This window comes from Pelobates fuscus, chromosome 7 (genome assembly GCF_036172605.1).
Source record: "Pelobates fuscus isolate aPelFus1 chromosome 7, aPelFus1.pri, whole genome shotgun sequence".
Taxonomy (NCBI): domain Eukaryota; kingdom Metazoa; phylum Chordata; class Amphibia; order Anura; family Pelobatidae; genus Pelobates; species Pelobates fuscus.
Genome location: NC_086323.1, coordinates 208,836,588 through 208,861,222, shown reverse-complemented (window position 1 = coordinate 208,861,222; position 24,635 = coordinate 208,836,588). Strand labels below are relative to the sequence as shown.

The following is a 24,635-nucleotide window of genomic DNA, read 5'->3' as shown; positions in this document are numbered from 1 at the left end:
AGCCAGGCATTCTTTTTCGATGGCGGCGTAGCTTACTTCTCTAGGTAACAGCTTGCGACTGATGTAAGCCACGGGATGTTCTCCGCCATCGGCCCCGACTTGGCTCAGTACTGCTCCCAATCCAAACATAGAAGCGTCTGTGTGAACAAGAAATTTTTTAGTTGTATTGGGAGCTGCCAAGACAGGGGCATTTATCAGTGCATTTTTCAGTTGTTGGAATGCCTGCTCACACTCCGGGGTCCAGTTTACTTGGCGGGGAAGGTTCTTACGGGTCAGGTCTGTGAGGGGTTTGGCCAGGGCGCTATAATTGGGGACAAACTTCCTGTAATACCCCGCGGTCCCTAGAAATGCTAACACCTGGGTCTTAGTCCTAGGGGTGGGCCACTGAGCTACGGCCTCTACTTTGTCAGGTTCAGGCTTCTGTTTACCGCACCCTACTCTATGTCCCAGGTACTGCACCTCAGCCATTCCGATACTACACTTAGCTGGCTTCAGGGTCAAACCAGCTTCCCTTATCCTGTCTAGTACAGCTCCTATATGAGACAAGTGTTCTTGCCACGTATTGCTAAAAATAGCAATATCGTCCAGGTAGGCACAGGTATAGTCCTGGAATCCATCCAGAAGTCGATCTACCATCCTCTGGAAGGTAGCTGGGGCGTTTTTCATCCCAAATGGCATGACCTTAAACTGATACAAGCCAAATGGGGTGACAAAGGCCGACTTCGGGATGGCGTCTGGGGCCAGGGGGATTTGCCAATATCCTTTACACAAGTCAATAGTGGTGAGGTATTGGCCCCTGGCCATTCTGTCTAGTAACTCGTCTATCCGGGGCATAGGATAGGCGTCTGACACGGTTTTCTCATTTAATCTCCTATAGTCCACGCAGAAGCGAGTCGTACCGTCTCGCTTCGGCACGAGGACTACCGGAGAGGCCCATGGGCTATCTGAGGGCTCTATCACCCCCAGTTGGAGCATCTCATCGATCTCCTTGCGCATGTTTTCTCTCACCGCTTCTGGGATGCGGTAGGGGGTCTGGCGCATGGGTAGTTGCCCTGCGGTCTCGACCCGGTGAGTTGCCAGAGGAGTGTACCCAGGTACATTAGAGAAAGTGTCTTGCTTCTCTCGCAACAGCTGCTGTACCTCGATACGCTCCTGTGGACTCAGCCGGTCTCCCAGTGCAACTTCTCCTAAATCTCCAGACAGCTTCCCATCTTCCAGCAGATCTGGAAGGGGAAGGCTGTCACACTCGTCGGAGGTGGGTGCACAAATCGCTGTCACCTCCTCTGAACGTTCCCGGTAGGGCTTTAGCATGTTCACATGGAGCATGCGTCGCCCTCCAGTTCCTGTGCAGGGGCCAATTATGTAAGTGGTGTCACATCTCTGTTCCACGACTCTATAAGGGCCTTGCCATGCGGCCTGCAGCTTATCATGTCGGACAGGTTTTAAAATTAAAACTTTCTGTCCCACCTGGAAGCTACGGTCCCTGGCGCCCCGATCATACCATGTACGCTGACGCGTCTGGGCCGCCTGGAGGTTCTCTCCTACTGTCTTAGTTAGGGCCTCCAGTCGGTCCCGAAGTGCCAACACATAGGGTATGATGGGGGTACCGTCTGCACTCCGGTCTCCCTCCCAATGTTCTCGGATGAGATCTAGGGGTCCTCTTACCCTCCTCCCAAATAATAACTCAAATGGGGAAAATCCCGTTGATTCCTGAGGCACTTCCCTGTAAGCAAAGAGGAGGTGCGGCAGGAATCGCTCCCAGTCCTTATGGGTCTCAGCAAAGGTTCGGAGCATTTGCTTTAAGGTGCCATTGAACCTTTCACAGAGCCCGTTGGTCTGGGGGTGGTATGGGGCACTAATAATGGACTTAACTTTGCACAGCCTCCAGAGTTGTTGGGTGATCTCGGCAGTAAACTGAGTACCCTGATCCGAGATGATCTCCCTAGGTAACCCTACCCGGGAGAAGATCTGCATCAAGGCCTCGGCCACTGTCTCAGCGTGGATATTTGTCAGGGCCACTGCCTCGGGGTATCGGGTAGCGTAGTCTACCACCGTGAGGATGTACCTCTTGCCGGAAGGGCTAGGTTTCTGGAGGGGGCCTATGATATCCACCGCTATTCGGTGGAAGGGTTCCTCAATTATCGGTAGCGGATGCAGTTTTGCTTTCCGCCGGTCTCCCCTCTTCCCCACCCTCTGGCACGTGTCACAGGTATTACAATACTTCCGTACTTCCTGGCTAACTCCCGGCCAAAAGAAATTTTGCGTCAGTCGGTATCTGGTCCGACTAACCCCTAAATGCCCGGATAGCGGAATGTCGTGTGCTATCCGCAGCAATTTGGCTCGGTACCTCTGTGGTACCACTAATTGCCTTAACACAATCGGGTCTGACCCTTCTACTTTCTTGTCGGACTCCCGGTATAACAGCTGCCCCTCCCATACAAATCTTTCCCCCTCTGCCCCAGGGTGATCAGAGGTGACTTTATCTCTATATACTTGCAAGGTAGGGTCAGTTATCACCTCTGCTGCAAATTCGTTAGGGGGGGACCAGGGGACACAGTCTAGGGAAGGGGAAGGTTCTCTTACCTGGATCTCCGGCAGTGTGTTGTAGTCCTGGGTGCGGGCCTGTTGTCGGGTGACCACTGGGTGTGCTTCCTCAGTGATGGTGGGTTGTGGCTCAAAAGCAGATGTGAGCTTTCCCAAATCGTTTCCCAGTACCACCTCTGCGGGTAACTGGGGCATCAACCCCACCTCCACCCTCCCATGCCCCGCTCCCCAATGCAAATGGACGTTGGCAGTGTCCAGCCGGTAGACGGCTCCCCCAGCAACTCTGACGGCTATAGTCCGGTTAGTCTTAGCCTTGTCAGCGACCAAGTGGCTTTTGACCAGGGTTATAGTGGCACCAGAGTCTCGGAGCCCCTGTACTGCTTTTCCCTCCAGGTATACCGTCTGTCTGTGGTGCTGGCGGTTATCGGCATGGGCTTGTAGTGGGTTAGCTTCGTGTAGTACCTCCCACTGTTCTATGGTGGTGACAGGAACTGCGGAGCCATAAGCAACTGGTGGCTCCTCCTGGTAGTGATGGGCAGTGGCTCTCGGGGGTGGTGGGGGCCCTGGTCGGATCCATGAGGATCGGTCTCGGAGTTGTGGGCACTCTCTTTTGTAATGCCCCCACTTCTGGCAGTGATGACAGGGCCCAGAGCTAGGTTGGCGGAAACGTGGTTGCACAGCCGGTGGTGGTGGTGGTAGCTGTCGGGGTGGTACAGGGGGGTAGTTTGTTCCCCCAAAGGTTTTCATTGTGACTTTTGGGGCTACTGGTTTCTGTGACCTGCGTGCATCTAGGTACTCATCCGCCTTCCTAGCCGCCTCTGTGAGGGATACAGGGTTGCGGTCTTACCCACTCCTGTACCTCCGTTGTTACCCCATCATAGAATTGTTCCATGAGCAACATTTGTATCACATCTTCCATGGATCGAGCCTTGCTGGCTTGCACCCAGCCAAGGGCCGCCCGCTGCAACCTACAAGCCCACTCGGCATGTGAGTCTTTATCTGCCTTTTTCAACTCTCAAAACCGCCTTCGGTATGCCTCTGGTGTTATGGCATACCGGGCCAATATAATCTCTTTTACTCGGCTGTAGTTCCGGATCTCCTCATCTGGTACAGTTCTATAAGCTTTGGCTGCCCTCCCAGACAACCGCCCAGCCAAAATAGGTACCCAATCCTCAGTATTGATTTTATGCAAGGCACACAGTCTTTCAAAATCTTGGAGGAAAGCGTCTTCCTCCGCCTCCACATAGTTTTTAAACGCTTGGTAAGGAATTTTTATCTTACCCTCTATATTGTTGGTATTTGCTGTGTCCCGTACTGTGGATGGTTGTGGCCTTTGGCGCCACATAAATTCTTGCACCTCGGTCATAGTCCTGGAAATAATGTCAAGCGTTTCTTTTCCTCCATAAAAGGCCAGTCTACATTTCACTTGTCTTTGAAATTCTTCTTGTTCTGACCCATCCGATGTGTTTTGCTGTTCAGGGATTGCCCTGTCCTCGGTTTGGTATTCTGCCATGACTTCTGCAATGAGAGTTGCTTTCTTTTTGTTGCTTGCTGCAATCCCTCTTGCTTCCAGTAAGTCCTTTAGCGTGGATCTTTTAAGCTTGGCATAGTCACTCTCCATCCGTATTCCATTAATCCTTGTTCCCTTGTGAGTCTGGATCCCAGCGCTGCCAACCAATGTAGCGGAGAGCTGATATCCCACAGCTATTCTCCACTGACGATCCCAGGAAGGCTCAGGAACAAGGCAATAGTAAATCCATAGGCAGAGTTTCCAGCAGGCAAAGTAACACAGCGATATCCCCACAGCAATCCCAATAACTGGACGACACACAGTTTCAGGAACAGAACTGCTGGCTGGTACATCCAGCCTGCCTTTTATTACAACTGTACACAGACAAGCCACACCCAGGGGGAGGCATAAAACAACCAATGGTATCTTGGGTACAACCCACACTTCCCCTCCCCTTAGTGTGACACATAATCCCATTATTGTACAGTTTCAAACATAACTTTTACACCATATTCATAACTTCTATAATATTTGTGCTACAAACATAAAACATGCATTTTCAGAATCAGCAGCCTTTAATTAGTAATCCTCTCAAAAATCGTCCCAATCCCTCCAGCAGATCAAAAGTTAGCTGGAGGTCCCTTTATGACCGACCGCAAGCACATTTTCTTGCCCAAAACAGTTCCATAGATTTGGGCTGTGCTGTCGGTCAATTCCTGGCATAAAAACGGCTACGTCCCATTCGAAGTGTGCCTGTACTTCGACTTTAGTCGAAGTGTCGAAGTGGAGTTGATGTTAAGGGTCGGCAGTGTTCGAAGTTAAAATGGCCGCCGCCACGTGGTCCTTTGTCCGATACCGGCCACTTCGACAACTTCGACAACTTCGGTAACTTCGACAGCTTTGACCGCTTCGACCGCTTCGACCGCTTCGACCGCTTCGACAGCTTCGACAGCTTCGACCGCTTCGACCGCTTCGACAGCTTCGACAGCTTCGACAGCTTCGACAGCTTCGAATGTGTCCAAAGTGCCATATACAAAAGTACCAATCTGTCCACAAAGTATTTAAAGAGCTAGGGACAGTATAATACAATCCACCTGTCCAAAAGTAGTTCTTAAAGGGTCAGTACATTATGGTAGCAGTCCATAAGCCCCAATTCAGTCCCTTAAAGGGCACTATCTCCCAGGGACCATAATCACTGGGCAATTCACAATACAGGGAGGACAGCCACAATAGGGTTCCGCTACATACAGCTTATTGTATTATTACAGCTTATTGTATTATTACAGCTCAGTATACAGGATTCATATAGAGTGTCCTAACGAGTGGGGTTCCCAAGGTCCATTCTGTTAGATACAGCTTATTGTACGGTCAGTGTTTTATCAAAGATCATTGTATTATTACAGCTTATTGTATTATTACAGCTTATTGTATTATTATAGCTCAGTATACAGGATTCATATAGAGTGTCCTAACGAGTGGGGTTCCCAAGGTCCATTCTGTTAGATACAGCTTATTGTACGGTCAGTGTTTTATCAAAGATTATTGTATTATTACAGCTTATTGTATTATTACAGCTTATTGTATTATTACAGCTTATTGTATTATTACAGCTTATTGTATTATTATAGCTCAGTATACAGGATTCATATAGAGTATCCTTGGGACGTTAACCTCATTCCTGCTATGGGCTGTCCGTATCTATTCCCCCAGAGCTGAATGTCGTCCAGTTGCTGGGGAGGAGGTGGGAGATTCCTGGATTATTTTACTGTGTTTGGCTGTTCCCTTTGGAGTGTTTTACTTGTTCCAGAGCATATTTTGGAGTGACCAGCGGTGAAGCGTTCCTGCTAGAACTAGAGCTCCTCTACACTGTAATGATACAATAAGCTGCTATAATACAATAAGCTGTAATGATACAATAAGCTGTAATAATACAATAAGCTGTAATAATACTGAGCTGTAATGATACAATAAGCTGTAATGATACAATAAGCTGTAATGATACAATAAGCTGTAATAATACAATAAGCTGTAATAATACTGAGCTGTAATGATACAATAAGCTGTAATAATACAATAAGCTGTAATAATACAATAAGATGTAATAATACTGAGCTGTAATAATACAATAAGATGTAATAATACAATAAGATGTAATAATACATTAAGTTGTAGTAATACTAAGCTGCAATAATACACTGATCTGTAATAATACACTAAGCTGTAATAATACAATGAGCTGTAATAATACAATAAGCTGTAATAATACATTAAGTTGTAATAATACAATAAGCTGTAATAATACTGAGCTGTAATAATACAATAAGATGTAATAATACAATAAGCTGTAATAATACAATAAGCTGTAATGATACAATGAGCTGTAATAATACTGAGCTGTAATGATACAATAAGCTGTAATAATACAATAAGATGTAATAATACATTAAGTTGTAGTAATACTAAGCTGCAATAATACACTGATCTGTAATAATACACTAAGCTGTAATAATACAATGAGCTGTAATAATACAATAAGCTGTAATAATACATTAAGTTGTAATAATACAATAAGCTGTAATAATACAATAAGCTGTAATAATACTGAGCTGTAATAATACAATAAGATGTAATAATACAATAAGCTGTAATAATACAATAAGCTGTAATAATACAATAAGCTGTAATGATACAATGAGCTGTAATAATACTGAGCTGTAATAATACAATAAGATGTAATAATACAATAAGCTGTAATAATACAATAAGCTGTAATAATACAATAAGCTGTAATGATACAATGAGCTGTAATAATACAATGAGCTGTAATAATACAATGAGCTGTAATAACACAATGAGCTGTAATAATACAATGAGCTGTAATGATACAATGAGCTGTAATAATACAATAAGCTGTAATGATACAATAAGCTGTAAGAATACAATGAGCTGTAATAAATCAACACGCTGGTATAATACAGAATTGCAGTGAAAATAGTGTCCCTTTTATAATATTCCCATATTACTTCATACACATCCCCTTTGCTAGATACATTCTGTTGAGGTTATATCGAGACTAACTGCATTTTGCCTATTGAGCTATTTGGCTCGTCTGAATTTTTTGTTTTTTTTATAATTGGGCAAATTAAATTACGTGTTTTTAAACGTTTCTTAATGTTCATCTTCCAGCTGTTTAGCAGATAGCTCCCTAAATTGGTGTCCCTATGTTGGATTGCCATATTTAAAGATTCCTCATTCGGGAGCAGTTTAGTAGACCAGATTGGTAACGGACACGTATATTGGGATTTAGTCACAAATGAAATTCACGTCATACAAGTTAGCAACCAAATCAGTCAAATTGTGTCCGAGTTGCAGTTTGTCCGAATATGAATCACAAGAATATTTTTATCTGTGTGATTATCCTAACTGCTCTCCGAACTGACAGAGGGGGCAGGGGGCTCTCACACCAGTCATACAAAGCTTTTATGTAGCCTTGGCCAACCCTCTAGAAAAGTAATGTGTAATACACCAATGTTTGTGGGATTGAGACGTAAGTAAGTGATTTGCCCCTCAGTCCTGGGCTAGTGAACGTTTGGGAAGTCACAATTGGTCACAGTTGTTTCATTGACTTGCAGTTATCGACCATAATTGAGATGCTGGAAGGGGCTTTTTATGGGCTAGACCTGCTGAAGCTGCATACCGTAACCACGAAGATTTCCAGTCGCGTAGAGAAGCTTGAAGAGGTAAGTAGATACAGAGTTATTTGTCTCGTTAAAGTTTATGTGGAGCATGTTCCTGTATTTACATAACCACAGTAAGCATTCCACTGTAACATCGAATTTTCCTGCAGCAAACGACGACTTAGCTCATCCTGTCTTCTGTTTCCCAGCTCAATTTAAACAAAAAAACCCTGTCTGTTTACTATTATGCTTGTTATTATATAGTTTGGTAATTATATAGTGCAATTACTGTGTAATTATAACAGTAGCAATAAACAAATAAGAAACAACTAAAACGGTTACAAAAAACAAGTGGTTAAGGAGGACTCTGCTGGAATGAGCTTACAATCTAGAGGAGGTGAGGTAAAAAAAAAAAGAGAACAGTTGAACAATGGTCCAAAATGTGTGTTTTAGCTCTTCAAGGCACCTTGAGCTCAAAATTGCAAGAATCCAACTATAAACCAAAAATAAACTAATCAAAAGGTGGTATCGTACACCCCAACTGTTGCATAGGTGGAACAAGTTATCCTCTGACGAATGTTGGCGTTGCAGATGGGCAGTGGTCAAGTTGGAAAGTAGGAGAGTGAAGTGGATCCCTAATCATGTTAGAGAAGAGGCAAGGAGAATTAGTATAGAATAGCGACCACAAGATTTTGCAGTGAATAGATTACATACTTTGGTCAGAGCCGTTTCCACAGAATGCTGAGTGCAGAAACCAGACTGAAGTGGGTAGAGCAGAGAGTTGGATTCGGGTAAGTCTGTCAATCTCACATACAGAAGTACCTCAAGGATCTTGGACGCAAACGCCAGTAGCTAAATGGGGCGTGGTAGTTTTTTCAGGTAGTTACTGTCAAGATTGAGCTTTTTCAGAATCGGGGTTTCAGTTGCATGTTTGAAGGTTGAAGGAAATGTGTTTGAGTATAGGAGGTGCCATGCTGTCTAGCTGAGAGGACAGGGTGGAATTGTAGAACTAGGGCCGGTGAGGTTTGAGATAGGAGAGTTTGAAGGTTGATGAAGAAGTGCTCTAGGTTACCACACGGCTGATGTGGTGAGGGTGGTGTAATTTGGGTACGGGGTATGCAGATGTAAGAGGTCAGCAGGCGGTGGTCAGATAGAGGAAATGGAACATTGGAGGGATTCAAGGTGGTACAGAGATTTGTGAACACAAGATCAAGAGTGTTTCCTGCTGCTTGGGTTGCTGAATTAGACCATTGCGTGAGGCCAAAGGAGGAGGTTACAGAGAGTAGACGAGAGGCATCAGTGCAGTTTTTGATTGGGATATTGCAATCACCAAGTACAAGGAAAGGAGTACAAGAAGAGTGGAAGCCAGGAAGAAAAGTGCTCAATGAATAATCTTGGCTAATCGTGGGGGGGGGGGGGGGGGGGGGAAGGGGGGTCAATAAATGATGGCAATTCTTAAAGGAGTGGGTTTAAAGGGACACTCCAGGCACCCAGACCACTTCTGCTCATTGGAGTGGTCTGGGTGCCAACTCCCACTACTCCTAACCCTGTAAGTGTAATTATTGCAGTTTTTTATAAACTGCAATAATTACCTTGCAGGGTTAACTCCACCTCTAGTGGCTGCCTACTAGACAGCCACTAGAGGTCTCTTCCTGGTCCATAGCACAGGAAACCTGTGCTAGAGCGTCGCTGGACGTCCTCACGCTGTGTGAGGACCTCCAGCGTCGCTCAAATCCCCATAGGAAAGCATTGAAATTCGTTTTCAATGCTTTCCTATGGGGAGGCCTAATTCGCATGCGCGGAATTGCCGCGCATGCGCATTAGGTCTCCTCGGCCGGTGGGCGGGATCAGTCTCGCCCGCCGGCCGACGGAGCCAGTAGGAGGAGCGGCACGGAGGAGGAGACAGCGGCGAGGGACATCGCCGCTGCCTCAGGTAAGTGACTGAAGAGGTTTTTACCCCTTCAGCAACTGGGGATTGGTGGGTGGGAGGGAGAGGGACCCTCCAGTGCCAGGAAAACGGATCGTTTTCCTGGCACTGGAGTTTCCCTTTAAATAGGCGGATGTGTGTACTTCAAAGGAAGTAAAGGATAGGGCAGGGACAATAGGTTGAAAGGTACATTCAGGGAACCTTGTTTACAGTTAAGTCTGGGAGTGTGGAAGAGTTGTAGTCCACCGAAACATAAGAAAGCAGGGGTAGCACTATCAGAGGTGGACAGCCTGAGTGCTGGTAGTGTGAGGGAATTAGAGATGAAGAGGTCGTGTATGGCTGTTGATTTCATATTGCTGCAGATTTCAGTGATTTAGATAACAGAAGAAGTGTATCCAACAGAGGGAAAGACAGGAGGAGCAGTAATCAATCTGTATTTCTATATTATATATTTATTACGTTTAGCATTTATCTTGTTCTGAAAATCCACTTCAGCCGCTGAATTCATGACAATCTATTGAGTGCTGGTGAATGGAAGGAGGTGAAACATTTAATGTACAGCTACAGACGGATTGTCAGTGCCGGGGACTCGAGATTGTGTTCACGAATAATCAATTCTACCTCAGTTTGTTGATGTTAGGAAAATCTCCATTTCTGCTGGCTCACATAACTGTAACCTAAATGAGGATTTCTAAGGCCAAACCCCCAAACAATGAATTTTCATAAAACCCACATCAGAAAATATTACATGAAACCATTTCAATTATAAGCAAGAGAAGGACAAGAGACCACCCATTATGAGATGAACCAACATAAAAGCATGTGAATTGGATCCACACAGTGCTATGCCAAATCCAGCCTTGAGGCCATGGGATTTCACGTTACTTTAAGCCAAATTTATATTAAATTCCTTTTATCTTCAGTTTAAATATTAATATTGAAGCCGAGCAGACAATAAATCACATAAGCCCTATTGGCAACGGCAGCAAAATTACTGAACGTGTGAACAGACTTGAAACGGCTGGGTAATATATCGGAACACAATAGTGTCAGTCATCTCACTGCAAGGTCGATACGTAGAGTATGTTCAGCGCAAGTCAATGCGGCCCCTTCTAGGAAACATCCAACAAACACACCAAATAGAAAAACCCGGTAAAGAGTGTATACAAAAACAATACCTTTATTTAATGTTAATTCAAATTGTAACATCAGGCTGGGACACAGCACCACAGGCAAGCGGTTAGTTTTGAGCCTTAAAGAGACACTCCACTGCCTAAATGCAACAAAAAAAGAAACAAACACAATTTAGTAGATACGCCCCAATGAAAACGTGCGTGCATTTAATGATGCATTTTTTAATTTGGGGGTTAATCTGAAATCAGCTTGCAAACCTGCAGATATTTGTCTGCAGTCATTGCAAGCCCTCCACCTCTAACCCCGCCCAGACTTTCTGTGTCTGTCCAATCAAAGACTTTCCAATGCAGCTCAATAAGAAGTCTTTGCAAAGCAGGTGCTCTGGGCAATTGCTGCCTCTCGAGTTCCATGCAAATAAGCTAACCCAACCAGGAAGTAACAGGACCGGGTGTCTGCTTGACAGCCAGGGGGTGTAACCAGGCTAATGTATAAAAGTTTCCATTTCCATGGAAATCTGCACTTTTTGTAAAATAAAAAAAGAGAGCAGGCACTTCACATGTCAATTCAGCAAGTTAATGTGATTTAAGGGTCTGGAGTGTCAGAGACCATCGCTCATGAATTGTTTCGAGGCTCGAAACTTGTTGGTGTCCTGTCTGTGCTGCTGTGTCCCATCTTGATGTCACAACTTGAATCAACATTTGTCCGTTAATTATAAAATGTCAAAAAGCAGAAATGCTGTGGAAGCACAAACAAATCATGGTCCTTTGCGATATCCAGCAGTATCGGTTTTCTTTACCGGTGTGAGTCAACATTCTTTTAATATTTATGTTTGCTGGATATACATATATGTAAAACTCAGCTTATATGTTGTATGAAAAGATACGCTTTATTGCGATTTACTAACCAATATAACTAAGCATTTTTAAACATTGTATCAAACAAAACAGGCTCCTCAGAGATCTTAGAACCGGCAATGCCAATTGCAATTTACTAGTTGACGATTGGAGACGTGCCCTCTAAAAATGATATTTTCTGTTCCCATGAACTTGCAAGATAATGATAATCAGGACTATGACATGGTAAGAGTGTTACATAGTTAGTCTATACTAGTATTCAATCCAATTTGAGCTAAACTTTAGACAGGTTTAATTTGAATCTATAAAGGTGGGCCAGCTTTATGCAAATGGTATATTCCAGCATAATATTAGTCATAATAGATTATATTTGAAATCTTTAAAGTCTTTATTCTTATTGCTGGTGTAACCTTTTCCTTGCAATACTATTATTTAGGACAAGCCTTCCTTCTTATGAAGTTCTATTAAGTGCCAACGCATTTCACTGTGCTGTGTAAAATAGCAAGTAGACAAAGTATTTCAGGTTTAAACCATTAGTTATGTCATCACACCACTTCAATGAAATGTTCACACCTATCATCTCAGAAGTCTGGTCATAAGGGGAACCATTTCAGATCAGCACTGGAGATAAATATACTTCCTCTATGTTTTGCCAATTCAGGTGATATCAAAGAACCTCACCAAAGAACAAGCACAAATCAAAGACAGTGTGGACGAAATTCTGACAGAGATGCAAAAGAAAGAAAAAGAAAATTGCACTAAAACAGTTGATAATAATCTCCCCGACATCGGAAAGACTCTGCAGCGAGATGCAGCAGCAGTGTATACTCGTAAACATGTGAGTTAAAACAATTTATTTTGGATTGTTATTTTACAGGTGGATTTTATTGAGGTAAAAGCAGGAGTACATAAATCTAGCATTGAGTTTAAAGGAATATTCCCACGCAAGCCTTGAAGGAAGTGAGACTTGCCTCTCAGAGTGCTCTGATTGGTTGACTTACAATCCAACCAATGAGAAAACTCTGACTGAGCTTCCAGAGGGTGGTAAAGCCTTATGAGGAATTTTACCGCCTTGCACGCTTATTCCACACACTGGACTCTCACGGATTCATTTTTCATGGATCGCAGGATTTGTATTGTCACTTTTTTTTTTTGAGAATTGGGTTTTGTTTGTTGTTTTATGGAGATGTCCGGAATTAATATTTCTTTATTTGGACTTTTGTTAATCTGAAGAAAAGAAGATTTCAGAAGAAAGAAGACATCTTATGGTAAGTATAACATTTTATTTTACTAGGTTTATGTGCCCACCTCACTATTATTAAGGTGAGTGGGTAGGCAGACTCTTTTAATTGGGGCTAGTCACCAAGTGGGGGTGGGGGAAACCTGACCTCAATTATGAGTGTTGGGTAGAGTCATGTCCCCCACCATTTGGTATGAAATTAATAGTCATTTAAATAACATTATTTAAGTTTAAGACTTCACCTGATGTCCATGGCAATAGCTGCCCATTCATAGTTTATTAGTGAGCAGCCATTGGCTGTTTAGTAGAAATGGCCCTACCCGCATAGGCTTTTTTTTTTTTTTTTTACACAATTATCCACGGTTTATCAGGTTTGGCTGCCTAAATTTCATGAGGTTTAAAAATGTGTGTTTTTTTTTTTTTCAATGATCAACTGTTTTCTGCAGATATAATTACATCAAAGCCATACACTTTACCCACCCAGCCACCTGCCATGGGGTTCGTTTATTAACTCTCAAAAAAGCATGAAAATCCTTTACCCAGGTGTCACTGACCCTCCACCCCTGAACAGTATGCAGATATAAGAACCTCTCTGTCTGGGGCTTAGAGTTATAAAACACAATAACACTCAATCCATAGAGATAAGACATTTAATTAAGATAATGGCTATGCAACCACAATCCTGAGTTTTGCACATGCTGGTGCACAGGTATCTGATCATTGATGAAACACTTTAAGAAGATTCTTCTCAATATATACTATACTTTCACAAGACCCTTGGATTTTGCTAAAAGACATATTATGTCTGCTATTGAAGATACTTTTGAAACTGTAAGAAAAGACTACTGACTGGCTGATGCACTAACATGGGGCCTGATAAAACTTCAAGATCTCAGGTTCCATTCCAAGCAGATTCAAACCAGCCTTCCATCCATGTCAATCTGGAAGCTAAATAAGTTCTCAATTTGGTTTACACCAAGTGGTGTTAGAAATAATTCTCCATCCTTCTGGGGTGAAAAGTAATTTTTTTAGAACTTACTATCATATGAATACCAATAGCCGATTCTGAATGAGCCGGGGCCACTTAGTGCTTTTGTTTGGCTCTGGAGAACCTCTAATTTTAATAGCATTACTTCACAACGTTTTTCATGATGTGATTCTTCTAATATTTGGAATCCTAGGGGATGTATAGCGTGCTCGATCAGTGACATAAATACAAATGAACCAGTGAGTTATTGGTCCAACGAGGTGCCACGAAAAAGCTTACAATGATGTACAGTCTAGTGACCTCCTCTTGGGCATCATTTATTTAATACGATCCCGACTGTCGGTTCATGCATTAAATTGATCAACGGCTCCCCTCTTGAATAGTTGGACAATGCAGAGTAAAAGCAGTTTGAATTCGTTTTTTTCAATATTTCAATAAGCTGGGGAGTAGGATAAGATGATAATAAGTGTGTGGCCAAGCTAGGTACTACTGACAGGGACTTCACATTTGGCTAGGACCCTGAGTGCCAGAGTGCTGGTTGGAGAGCCACTTCATGACTAATTACACATAGAGTGTCCTATAATATTTCAATGAGTGTAACATGCAAAATGCAGGGCCCTGTACGATTTGAAAGGAATTCCACAGCTACAGTATAAAAAAGGCCTGTCTCCATTCAGAATAAAGTGTCTCTACGGACAAGTATTCAGTCGCTTTTTATTGCAAGTCATAGAAAAACTGTCTCGTTATTTTTATCTCTTTAGAAGCGGCCAATTTCAGATACATTAGCCAATACTGGGTCCTGGAGACCCATTAAATCAGTTTGTGTTTTATGGATCAAGGCAGAAATGGAGTGGTTAGCAGAGGGCTACGCTTGCAGCCTTCAAGGACAATGTCTGAGCGCAACCCTCATAGATCTACTTTTGTGATTAAATTAACGGCCCCATTTATTCAAATGCTGACCACTGGTGGGGTCACAGTGGGAAGACCTGCTCTGCATCCCCCTATTATTTTATTGTCCGCTTTCCCGTGCGATGGCTGCACAGTCGCTAGTTTATAATTACAGAAAGCAGCTAAGTTGTTTACTGTTTAGTAGATATTCCTCACCCAAAGTTTGACAGATGGAGATTAATTTGCATCTCTAGTAACATGGAAGTCAAATTGACCTCTATAAATTTGTATTTTATTTTTTAAACTCTTTTAATATAATGGCTGGGTAGCACGTGTTTTTCAGTTCCCGCACGATTAACCCAGAGGGTTTTTCAACCATTTGCCTGCTGAATGCTAATACTACCAGTAAGCAAGTGGATTTGTTGGGACCCGGTTCAGTTTAAAATCGGTGCCTTGTGCATATTCTGAATCCTTTAAATGCGACACCGAACGCTTCTGGCTGAATTATCCACACTCGGCTGGAGCAACCTTCAGTAAGTGTGAGAGTTCCTAAATATGCTGTTTAGTAAATATCCCTGTTTGAATTCTCCAGTTAGTGAATTAGCCTGTCTGTGGGGTGTGTTTTATTCCAGTAGCTTGTGACATTGACAAATCCAAAATCTGTTCTCCACCGAAGGAAACGTCAAGCTATTTATTTCGAGGTTTGCTGTCATGGGTGAGAGAGGCTGAAACGTGATCTAGGAAAATTAAGTGTTATTACTGCTTTTTCTGCACATTCTCCGCAGCCCGTAGTGAGGACGGCTGCGAGAAAGTCTGAATGTTGGCCAAGTGGGAACAGATGTATCGCTTGCAGCTGTCAGCACAACGCAAGTGCCGTACTACCGTACCTTCACGATAGTACATAGGGACTCTTTCCCACTTAGCACATTGAAAATAGGTTTACATCAGGGATCCTGAATGGCTTTAAGACTTCTGCCACATCCTGGTCCAGAGAAAAAAAAGTAAATGGGTGAAATATATTTACAAAATATCAAGAAAGGGATATGGGGTATATATTGTATTTATTGCATTTGTTATTACGCAATTCTATATTAGATTTGGAGAAGATTATTTCAGACCTAACTGCAATTCATCCAAATTTGAAAATGTTGATGTTCTGCAGAATTACACCTGATTTACCGACTAACCGAACAGAGCAATGTCGAACATGTTCAGAGAGGGGCGATCAATATTCGCAATTTGGTCTGTGTTACACACTCATACACAAATGAGTATACAACCGCAGTGAGTGATAATAACAATCGCCCACCGAGGGCGTGATGGTTGAAGGGTATATAAGACCTAACCCATAAGCAATGATAGATATAGAAGAGACTGGAATGGGTTAACTAAAAAAAGTGCTCCCAAAAACAGTCTCTATACCCTGAATGCAGCTGCTCTATTGGTGCAAGGCAATAAATTGCTAATCATAGAGCATATACAGAACTAAAGTGATAATCAATCTTTAATGATCTCACTTGGGGAAAAGAAAAAACAAAAAACTCGGTAGTAGCCCATCGCTCCGCTATTTTAAAGCGATAAAATGATAATCATCGGGCGACTATAGACTCAAACACACCACCCGTCTCCTCTGCACGCTGGGGAATCTAATAGAGCGCTGCAATCGGGGTTTAGGACTGTACTTCACCGATGGCAGTACTTTAACTTTGCAGCATTAGCATGGCACAATACTGCCGCTTTGTTACTCCCCCCCCCCTCCCACAACTCTCTCTCTGTGTCCCATAACTGTAGGAAGCAATATTAATCTACCCAAGGGGGTCTCCCCCACTAGGCAACATCAATCTGTAAAAATACAGGCACGGAGGGGCGGGGCTTGCTACCCGACACGAACGGACGCCATCTCTCTCAGCTCCCAAACCCTGCGGACAAAATCCCCGTAATATCGGTCTTTCAAGGACCCATCCGTACTAGCCACATACCCCATCGGCACCAGCACACCGAGCCGAATCTCCCGATGCCCTTCTTTCAACCGCAACGAGTGCAGAAACGGAGACGCAAAACCGGGGCCTACTATACCCCAACGATCCTGGGCCTCGAGGACCTGCTGGGAGAACACCCAGTGGAACTTGCTGATCCCTCAGGCTCCCTGGACCTATCCAACGCCCGGACACATATACCGGCAATGGGACGCCGATCACAGAAACCTCAAGGTACGGCAGGGGGCAGAAATCTGCAGCTGCTCACCCAGACACCACAAGGCCCGGATTCTCAGGGACCCTCATGGGCAATACAGCCTGACAGGGCACTCAACCCACTACAACCCAGGCCTGACTCACAAGGGCACTTACAAACACCACTGCAGCCACTGCTGGAACCCACGGATGATTCTGCACCAACCACCAAACGTGACTTAAAGCTCCTATTAGCAGACATCCACAAACTCCTGGCAGCTGACTCAGCCCTTATCAAGACCGAACTACACACGGTGGCAGAAAAGGTGAAAGCCACGGAAACAGAACTAGTGGCGGTACATACTCACGTTAACACGATGGAAGACTCCATCAAACAACTTCAGCAACAGCAAACATACCTGTCACTCAAGATGTCAACCATGGAAGATCGCCAACGCCGCTCACACATTAAGATCAGGGGCATCCCAGCGGAGATATCGGCTGAAGAGCTGCCGCATTACGTCAGACGCCTACTAACTACAGTACTTCCACACACAGCGGTAAAGAAAATGGCTCTAGATGGGATATACCGCCTGCCCACCCCACCCCACCTAAAGACTCCAACGGCCAGAGATGTCATCCTCAGATGTGTCACAGTGCAAGACAAATTACAAATAATGGCCGGGCTCAAAGGCAAGACACCACTGCTGTTTGAGAATGCCTCCCTAACGTTCTTTCAGGATCTATCCAAAGCCACCCTTATGTGGCGCAAAATATATGGGCCGCTTACCACACAACTCCGAGCAGCGAGAATTACATACAGGTGGGGTACTAACGGGACACTGGAGGTTACCCAAGATGGCACCACCCACGTCCTAACCTCTATGGAGGAAGCACCTTCCCTCCTAACCAGGGAAGGCCCCCCAATGGAAGTACGAGACCCCGGGAAGTCCGCCCAGTCGGAACCGAGACCCAGCGGATCCCAACACCCTGTACCATGATTGGAATGGACTGATACCACAGATTTCGCTACCAGGACTGGTGCACATATTCTGTTTTGAATCTCTTCCGTGACTTTACTTATGTTTTATGTTATTACTTATGCTTTGTTCTATTTTACGTACTTGTAAGCCTCCGTTATACATATCTAAGCACCGCAGGCCACTGACGCACGCACCCTCTATAAACCAACGAGAGCCAACCAACGAGAGCCAGCACATCACACTTGCAACCACAGGGCGCCCGACAACTCACCCCCCCTCCCCCGCAGCCCCCTTGGTTAGGGGCAACTAACCCAACAAGCCACTTACAGCAATGGCTCACCTCCACTAACACAGGCTGACGCCTATACCCAGCTCATCACAACGAGCCTGACCATAACACACGCAACTGACGCAACCATGCCGCCCCACGACTCGAACTCAGACACAACCCTCTCACAGAGTTGCATCACCACCTGAACCACACTTGAAGGGAGCTAGTGCTGTACAACGAAGTCCCATCTCAAACACTAAGACGCACAAAACATCATATTATCTAGATGCTGATTACCATGTTTTGTTTAACATGTTACTATTGTTCACTACTGTTATTGCCTGACCCAAAATGGTGCGAACCTAGAGCTACACAGAACCTTGATTTCTTGATTATCTGTAAAGATCAAAATGTTGCACCAAAACTGAAAATAAAGAATTAAAAAAAAATAAAAAAAAATACAGGCACGTTGCTCTAAGGCTTGATCAGTATCCCGTACTCTCTAAGGATACAGTGTATCTCTTAGTATCCACGCTCTTTGCTCTATGTCGCTGGCTACATTGATTCTATTACCAAGAAGCTATTGATAGCAGTCACTCCAATCCTATTGTGGCCTCTATATATATATGGCGTGATTATTGCATTTATTGGAGACTTACGGATGTAATCCTTTATTTATTTTTTACACATTTTTGTTCACATTTTTGTACAGTAGTCTCTACACTGACCACTGGCTAGAACTATGTTTATGTTTAGTTTTCCCTTCTCCCTAAGTGGGATTAATAAAGAATTACTTTTAATTTGAGTCTATATATGCCCGATGATTAGCATTTTATCGCTTTAAAATAGCGGAGCGTTGGGCTACTACCGAGCTTTTTGTTTTTTCTATTCCCCAAGTGGGATCATTAAAGATAGCTTATCACTTTAGTTCTGTATATGCTCTATGATTAGCAATTTATTGCCTTGCACCAATAGAGCAGCTGCATTCAGGGTATAGAGACTGTTTTTGGGAGCATTTTTTTTTTGTTAACCCATTCCACCCCCACTGGTGATAAGCCCAAGCTTCAAATATACTCCATTGACTACAACCCTATGTTGCCTGTCACTCAGCCACTGCTTTACCCATTCAACAATATTGGAATCCAAACTTAAAGATTGCAGTTTTTTGATAAGCCTTCTATGTGCAACAGTGTCAAAAGCCTTACTGAAATCTAGGTAAGCAATGTCTACTGCACCACCCTGATCTATAATTTTAGTTACCCAATCAAAAAAATCAATAAGATTAGTTTGGCATGATCTCCCTGAAGTAAACCCATGTTGTCTCTGATCTTGAAATCCATGTGTTTTTAGATGTTCAACAATCCTATCCTTTATCATGGTTTCCATTACTTTCCCCACTACTGAAGTAAGGCTTACTGGCCTATAGTTGCCCGACTCCCCCCTACTGCATTTCTTGTGAATGGGCACAACATTTGCTAACTTCCAATCTTCTGGGACTACTCCTGTTAACAATGATTGGTTAAATAAATCTGTTAATGGTTTTCGTAGTACACCACTAAGCTCTTTTAATAGCTTTGGGTGTATTCCATCAGGTCCCATTGACTTATTTGTCTTTACTTTTGACAGTTGAAATAGAACCTCTTCCTCTGTAAACTCACATGTAACAAATTACTCATTTGTCCTTTTTCCTAACTGAGGCCCCTTTCCTTCATTTTCATCTGTAAATACCGAACAAAAATATTAATTGAGGCAGTCAGCTAGACCTTTATCCTCTTCTACATACCTTCATTCTTTTGTTTTTAATCTAACTAATCCTTGTTTTACTTTTCTTTTCTCATTTATGTATCTAAAAATGTTTTGTCCCCTTTTTAACTGACTGTGCTATTTTCTCTTCTGTGTGTGATTTGGAAGCTCTTATAACTTGCTTAGCCTCTTTCTGCCTAATCTTATAGATCATTCTGTCTTCTTCACTCTGTTTTTTTATAATTACTAAATGTTAACTTTTAGTTTTTTACTATTTTGGCCACATCTGCGGAGTACCACAGTGGTTTCTTAATTTGTTTGCTTTTACCGACAAGCCTAATGCAATTTTATGTTGCCTTCAGCAGTGCAACTTTTAAATAATCCCATTTCTCTTGGACTCCATTTAAATTGCTCCAGTCTGATAATGACTCCTTTACACATAGTCTAATTTTAGAAAAGTTTTTGGGTTTTTTTCAGATTTGTATTTTATTATTTTCTTCAAAATGTGGTCAGGGGTACAGAAGGAAAAAGGGGTATGTTAGCGGGGGGTACATAGTTTCAGCATTTTTCATAACCATCACATCCGTAGAATTTGGCAGAACAGGAGGTAATACAGGGGGGAATTGATACATAGATACATTTTGACACAGTAAAATTGGGTATATGCGTAAGCTGGTTAACTGCTAATTTGTGTACAGTGTCGCTTTGGTGTCTATGCAGTCTGGCCCGTAAGTGAGAGCCATGCAAAGGGATCCTCCCTTAACCAAGGTTGTGAACGTAAGTGGTCGATTCAGCCGACTTAGTTATTATTGTAAGCCGTATGGCTTGTGGTGGTTCTTTACGTCAACTAGTACCAAGTTTGCGGGTTGGGAGGTGCTGGAGTCGTACCTAATTTTGTTGAGTGCGTATATAAGTGGGTAAGTGGGTAGCCCCTATGGTAGGGTGAAAACTTGGTAGGGGGTAGGGGAGGGGGAAATCTGGTTAGGCGGGGGGTGGGTGAGGGAGGGGAAGGGGAGTGTGAGAGTACTGGTAGAGTGTTGTACGATTACCGTATGTGCACTGTATGTGTCCTGTCCCCACCAAAAAGCAGGGTCCTGTTGCATTCGTGAAGAAGTTGTTAACTTTGTCTCCTTTTTTGTTGTACTATGTTACATATTTTGCCAGGGCTTTCCTCCTGTTTCGTCCACCTCCCCCTCCCAGTCTCCCCAGCTCGCGTCAAATGCAAGTTTCTTTTGTGGGGATACTATTGCCATTCTTTCATAGATTTTGTACTGAGTGAGTTTGGTTTGGAGTTGGGCTAAGGATGGGCAGGTCTGTGATTTCCAGTGCAGTGCTAGCAAGTTCCTTGCCGCCAGTATAGTAAGAGCTGCGATCTGTTTTTTTGCTAGGGTGAGGTTTTCTGGGAGTAGTAGCAGGAGGCATAAGATTTTTGACAAGTGGAATTTGGGGATGTGAAGTTGGTCTAGTGTCGTGGATACGGTGGTCCAAAGTGGTTGGATGCTGCCGCAAGACCACCACAGATGCTCCAAGGTTCCTGTAGTCGCATTGCACCTCCAGCAAGTATTGGGCGTATTGGGGTATATGCGGTGAAGCCTCTGTGGGGTCATGTACCAGCGGTAGAGGAGTTTTTTGTGGGCTTCAACGTGCGTGTAGCACTTTGTCCATTTAGAGAGGTCGTTGAGGGCACGTAGCCAGTCACAGTCCGTCAGTACTGTCCCACAGTCTGTCTCCCAATGGATTTCATAGGGGTGTGATGTGGTTGTCGAGAGTTCTTGCCATGCCTTGTAGCATAGTGTAAGTGTTTTGGGTTTTGTGGGTGTTGCCCAGCATCTGTCTAGGAGTAAATAAGAGGTGAGTCTAGTCGCGTCTGGTGGTCTCCAGGAGCCGGACCCCTTATTGACAAACGCTTCTTTAATGCTGAGCGTAATGGGAGCATGGTCGGACCACGTCATTACCCCAATTGTCGCTCCTTCTATTTGGGCCAGCGATGTGGTGGGGATGAGGAATCTATCTTTTCGGGAATAGCTGTTGTGGGCTGCCGTGTAGCATGTGTGATCTATGTCTGTTTGGTTTAGAATGTGCCATGGGTCTACCATGCGGGCTGCGGTTAGTGTGGAGCATATTTTCGTTGTTAGTGTGGTTCTGTGTCTGAGTGTGCAACTCTTGACTTGGGCTTGGAGGAATCTAGTCTGCTGTCCAATAGACAATTTGTGTCGCCTCCAATAATCACCTCCCCGTGTCTATACATATCAGTTAAAGCCAGGATCATTTGCAAAAACTCGTTTTGGTTTTCGTTAGGGCTATACACATTGATCAGAGTATACGGTGCATTATTCAACATACATTGTAAAATTAAATATCAACTTTTTTATCACTAATTTTTCTAACTAAAGAGAATGCCACATCGTTGCTAATCACCGTGGAGACCCCTCTTTTCTTAGCTGAATAACATGTGTGAAAATCGTGAGGATACCACTTCGAGGTGAATTTGGGTCTAGAGCTCCATTTAAAATGGGTCTTGTGGAAAAATGCCACTTGGGCCCCACATTCCTTCGCTTCTTGCATGGCTAGTCTCCGCTTATTGGGGGAGTTGAGCTTAATCACCATCTAGCCAACGCGAAGGGTGCTGGGGCAGGGGTTTGTGTTTCTTAATCAAGTCAGTGGTTATCCTATCTTGATAGTGTCGGAGGATACCCATGGGATTTGTGTGCTTGGGGGATCTAGGTATTTTGTAACCTTGTACATTAATTGTGCTGTGTTTGCAGGACACTCTCAGAGGGGGGGTGGTATGGAGAAGGAAGGAAAAACAGGGCTATATACAACATTCCGTAAGACACAGTTTGGTGACATATGGTTGCCTGAAGCAACGGAGAAGTAGGGCTACTAGAGCCTTGGGGGTGTATCACACAGGGTGTGGTATCTGGATCTCAGTGTGTAGGAGATCAACAATAACTTAGGTCGAGCATAGTGCATCCAGGTATTGCTCACCCGTTGCGGCTAGGCCTATGGCCTTCTGTTAAACCCTTGTTGGGCATCTTAAGGTAAACTGCAATAGTAACATAAAACATAAACGGTGTAAACCTGTACGTTAAGTTCGTTGGAGGAAGTGGTGTGGCGTTAAGTCTGGGTCCCTCAGGTCGGTGACTTGTCTGGGTCCATGCATGTTTGGGAGGCTATGTGAACTCGCGACCAGTCTTTAGAGAGCGTCTTTGGCACTTGGGCTGTTGCTTGTTTCTTCCGAGGGCTAGTAGGTAGGAAGAGTATGTTCCGTTCTTGTAGCGCCGTTTTGCCGTCTTCCGGAGTCATGATGGGCTTGTCTATGCCGTTTCTTTTAATTAGTAGTTTTGTAGGGAAGCCCCATTTGTAGGGGATATTCGCGTTTCTCAGTGCCTCTGTGATCGGTGCAAAAGCTTGGCATTTGAGCATGGTCACTGAGGAGAGTACTGTAAACAGCTTGATATCTTCATACAATTCCGGCCATTTGTTCACGTTCCTGGAGGTCTGCATGATTCTGTCCTTGACATTGAAATGGTGTACTCTCATGATCGTATCTCTCGCAGTGTCAGGCGGGAGGTGTTTAGGCTTGGGGATTCTGTGGGTCCTGTCCAGGATTAGGTCAAATTCAGACAGAGAAGGGATCAGGGTTTTAAACAGGTCTTTGACATACCTGGGTAAATCTTGTTGTGATATGGTCTCTGGTATGCCCCTTATACGGATGTTATTCCATCTGCACCTGTCTTCTTGGTCGGCCACCTTTTCTTCCAAGGATTTTAGTTTGCGTTCTAGATCTGTGTAGGCCTCTGCCATTGTATTATGTGCCTCCACCAGTTCTTCTGTCCTGTCTTCCAGGCGGGTAGTACGCTCCCCCATGCTGTGGATGTCCGCTTTGATGTCATCGGTCATCTGTTGGAGGTCAGCCTTAAATGAGGTTTGCAGCTCCTGCATGATTAGCCTGATAGAGGCATGTGTTGCTGGGCTGCTGTGCTCTGGCTGGTATTCTCCTGTGTCATAGCTGTGAGCAGGCGAGTGCCGTCCGTCGGCGCCATCTTGGATTTTCGGCTCCGCGGGTTGTGGCCGTTCTAGGTGAGGATTGAGGGTTTTTTGTTAAAATTTCATCGTGGCCATTACGAGCAGGGGTGTTTACCTGTGGATGTATGAGTTTTTTGATCGTTTTGTAGGGTTTTTCTCGCTGTTAGAGCCGCTTTAATGCCTCGGGCCGGGAGAGCTCCGTTCCTGCACGTCCGCTCACATGCGTGGTCAGGACACGCCCCCGAAAAGTCTAAAACTTGTTTTTGTGCGGTGTGACTCAGTCACTGTTCTTATATTAAACCACACTGACTGATGATCACTGGATCCTAAACTTTCACCTACAGTAATATCTGATACCAAATCTCCATTTGTTAACACTAAATCTAGTATGGCCTCTTTACGAGTTGGCTCCTCACCGACTTGTTTTAGAGACAATCCCAGTAGGGAGTTTAGAATATGTATGCTCCTGGCCCAAGCAGCTATTTTTGTTTTCCAAATCACATCAGGAAGATTAAAGTCACCCATGATGATAACTTCCCCCTTTATTGTCATTTTAGCTATTTCCTCAACTAGTAGATTATCTAACTCTGTCCTGGAGGCCTATAAATCACACCTACACGAGTTACTGTATGATTACAAGATTCTAACGTAACCCAAACAGTCTCTATGTTTGCCT

The 24,635-nt window shown here is 43.9% G+C and overlaps 1 protein-coding gene across 2 annotated transcripts in view; it reads left to right on the top strand.

Moving 5' to 3' along the window:
• OLFML2B (olfactomedin like 2B) overlaps positions 1-24,635 on the top strand; it is a 117,894-nt gene that overhangs the window by 28,013 nt on the left and 65,246 nt on the right. For both annotated transcript variants that reach the window (XM_063427129.1, XM_063427128.1), the window contains exons 3-4: positions 7,687-7,794; positions 12,308-12,484. In XM_063427129.1, the coding sequence (XP_063283199.1) occupies positions 7,687-7,794; positions 12,308-12,484 (285 nt within the window). The remainder of the gene's footprint in view (positions 1-7,686; positions 7,795-12,307; positions 12,485-24,635) is intronic.